The following is a 1,878-nucleotide window of genomic DNA, read 5'->3' on the forward strand; positions in this document are numbered from 1 at the left end:
GGTGGATTCGGAACGTTATGTTATTGCCATTTTTAACCCGGTAATTAAAAGTGCTGCTACAACGTTCCCGATTTTTCTGACACACTATTCTCCAGTCTGACATTGCCCCCGGAGGATAATATGCAGTCTTGATAGATTTCGCCAGGAAATAAAAGAATTTACAAACAATGGTAGCGGATTTCTTTATCAAGAGGGAAATCAGGACTAGACCGTTACCTCACTACTAATAAAATTACGCAATCCTAATGGAATATTTGAACCCACCCCAGCAAAAAAAATTGCAGCTAATCACAACTGAAAAATTTGAATCAATGATCAATGAGATGAAGAAAACGAATAAGACGACGAAATCAAGGTCCAATAAGATAATGCGCTGTACAACCAATAAAAAAAGGCGGTGAAAATTTGTCCCCAAGTAGACCAAATACAACAATATATTGCACAAGACTTGGCAGTTTCAACGAATACTTCATTATAATGTCGAAAAACATTCCTATACCAAATTTCAACCACCGTCGATCCGTTTCAACGGATTTTCAAATGGGCCACTTCCCTGTGTATTAAGATAGGCACATGGCAACTTTGGAGGCCATTTATTCGACACGTACGCGTTTGTATGCCGTGGAACTTTCCAAAACGTATTAATTTTTCATAATTTAGCAATATATAACAAAAAGAGCGAAATTTGTGAAAAAAGCCTACTTTCGAAAATTGCAAAAACAGCAAAGGCTATAGCCTTGCTTTTTGAAAAGGCGAAAATTTTAAATTTTTGAGAAAATGATTTTAATCGATCAGAAAAAATAAGATAATCACTACAAACCTGGTCGCACGATTTATAAATGCGTATTTGTTGAGATATTGTCAAAAAAGTTGCGTGTGATTGCGATTTTAGTGGGAATAACAGGAAAGGAAATGAAACATGGGATGTTTATAATAAAGAATACAATTCAATTTTAGCAATATTTATGCAAATACTTTAACCTATAACCCCAGGAAATGTTTCTGATTCTAATAACATTTGTACCTGAAGTTCATTTTTGTAATACAGAAACCTTTAAATTTAAAAAATTTTAATTACGCAATTTCATTGATTGCAAACGATACAGAAATAAGAATTAATAAAAAGGAACATAATGAATTACACTTTTCATCTAATATTGCATTATTTCTCTGAATCAATGATACGTTTACAAGCAAGCTATTCTGTCAAATATCTTATTAAATAATCAATTGAGAATAATTCATAGTATCTGTAATTAATAATTGTACAATATTGTTTCCATATATGAAGAAAGAATTCATTAATACATTTTCCTTCCCCGTGAACCCGACTTTGGTTGTGATTATCCTGTGTGCGCATCTTCAGTTGAATCAAAGTAATTCTGAACCGCAGAGATTTCTGCTTTACGCGTCTTGTGTTTCCGCGAGAATTCGCACTTTCCTTGACTTCAATTGACAATCTTGTGCAGAACATCCGCTTGCTGACAACCGGCCCTTCCTTTTCCAGCATACGTCGATAAAGCTCAAATCAACCAAATCAATCCGGATCAACTGCAAGTTCAATAAAATGAACAAATCATGCAAACGTGTTGGCATTCTGCCAAGATTGCTACTTTTCTTTTCTTATTTCATTTGCAGAATGAGATATGACACTCACTAGGAAACAAAGCATAACATATTGCACTCAGGTGTTTCGCGACTGCTGGCCCAATATGTGCTGTATGTCGCTAGCCATTGATCTCTCGCCACACTGCAGGCACCTCTCTACTCGTTATCAAGCCCCATCCACCACCAGCTTCGGCATGCAGCGCACAGGCAGTGTGCTCTTCTCGACAGAGACAACAGAGTATAGCACCAGCTGCTGCACTATCAATCTTC

General features: G+C 36.3%; 1 protein-coding gene across 1 annotated transcript; it reads right to left on the reverse strand.

Annotated features, from left to right (window-relative positions):
* Positions 1-505: 505 nt before the first annotated feature.
* Tsp_08617 (hypothetical protein) lies at positions 506-1,596 on the reverse strand. The gene is made up of 5 exons (XM_003373843.1): positions 1,409-1,596; positions 1,309-1,360; positions 1,145-1,203; positions 982-1,052; positions 506-627 (listed from the first exon to the last, which is right to left on the reverse strand). Exons 1-5 carry the CDS (start codon positions 1,594-1,596, stop codon positions 506-508), a joined length of 492 nt encoding a protein of 163 aa, XP_003373891.1.
* Positions 1,597-1,878: the final 282 nt, after the last annotated feature.

Source organism: Trichinella spiralis, assembly GCF_000181795.1.
Source record: "Trichinella spiralis strain ISS 195 chromosome Unknown Scfld6, whole genome shotgun sequence".
Lineage (NCBI taxonomy): Eukaryota > Metazoa > Nematoda > Enoplea > Trichinellida > Trichinellidae > Trichinella > Trichinella spiralis.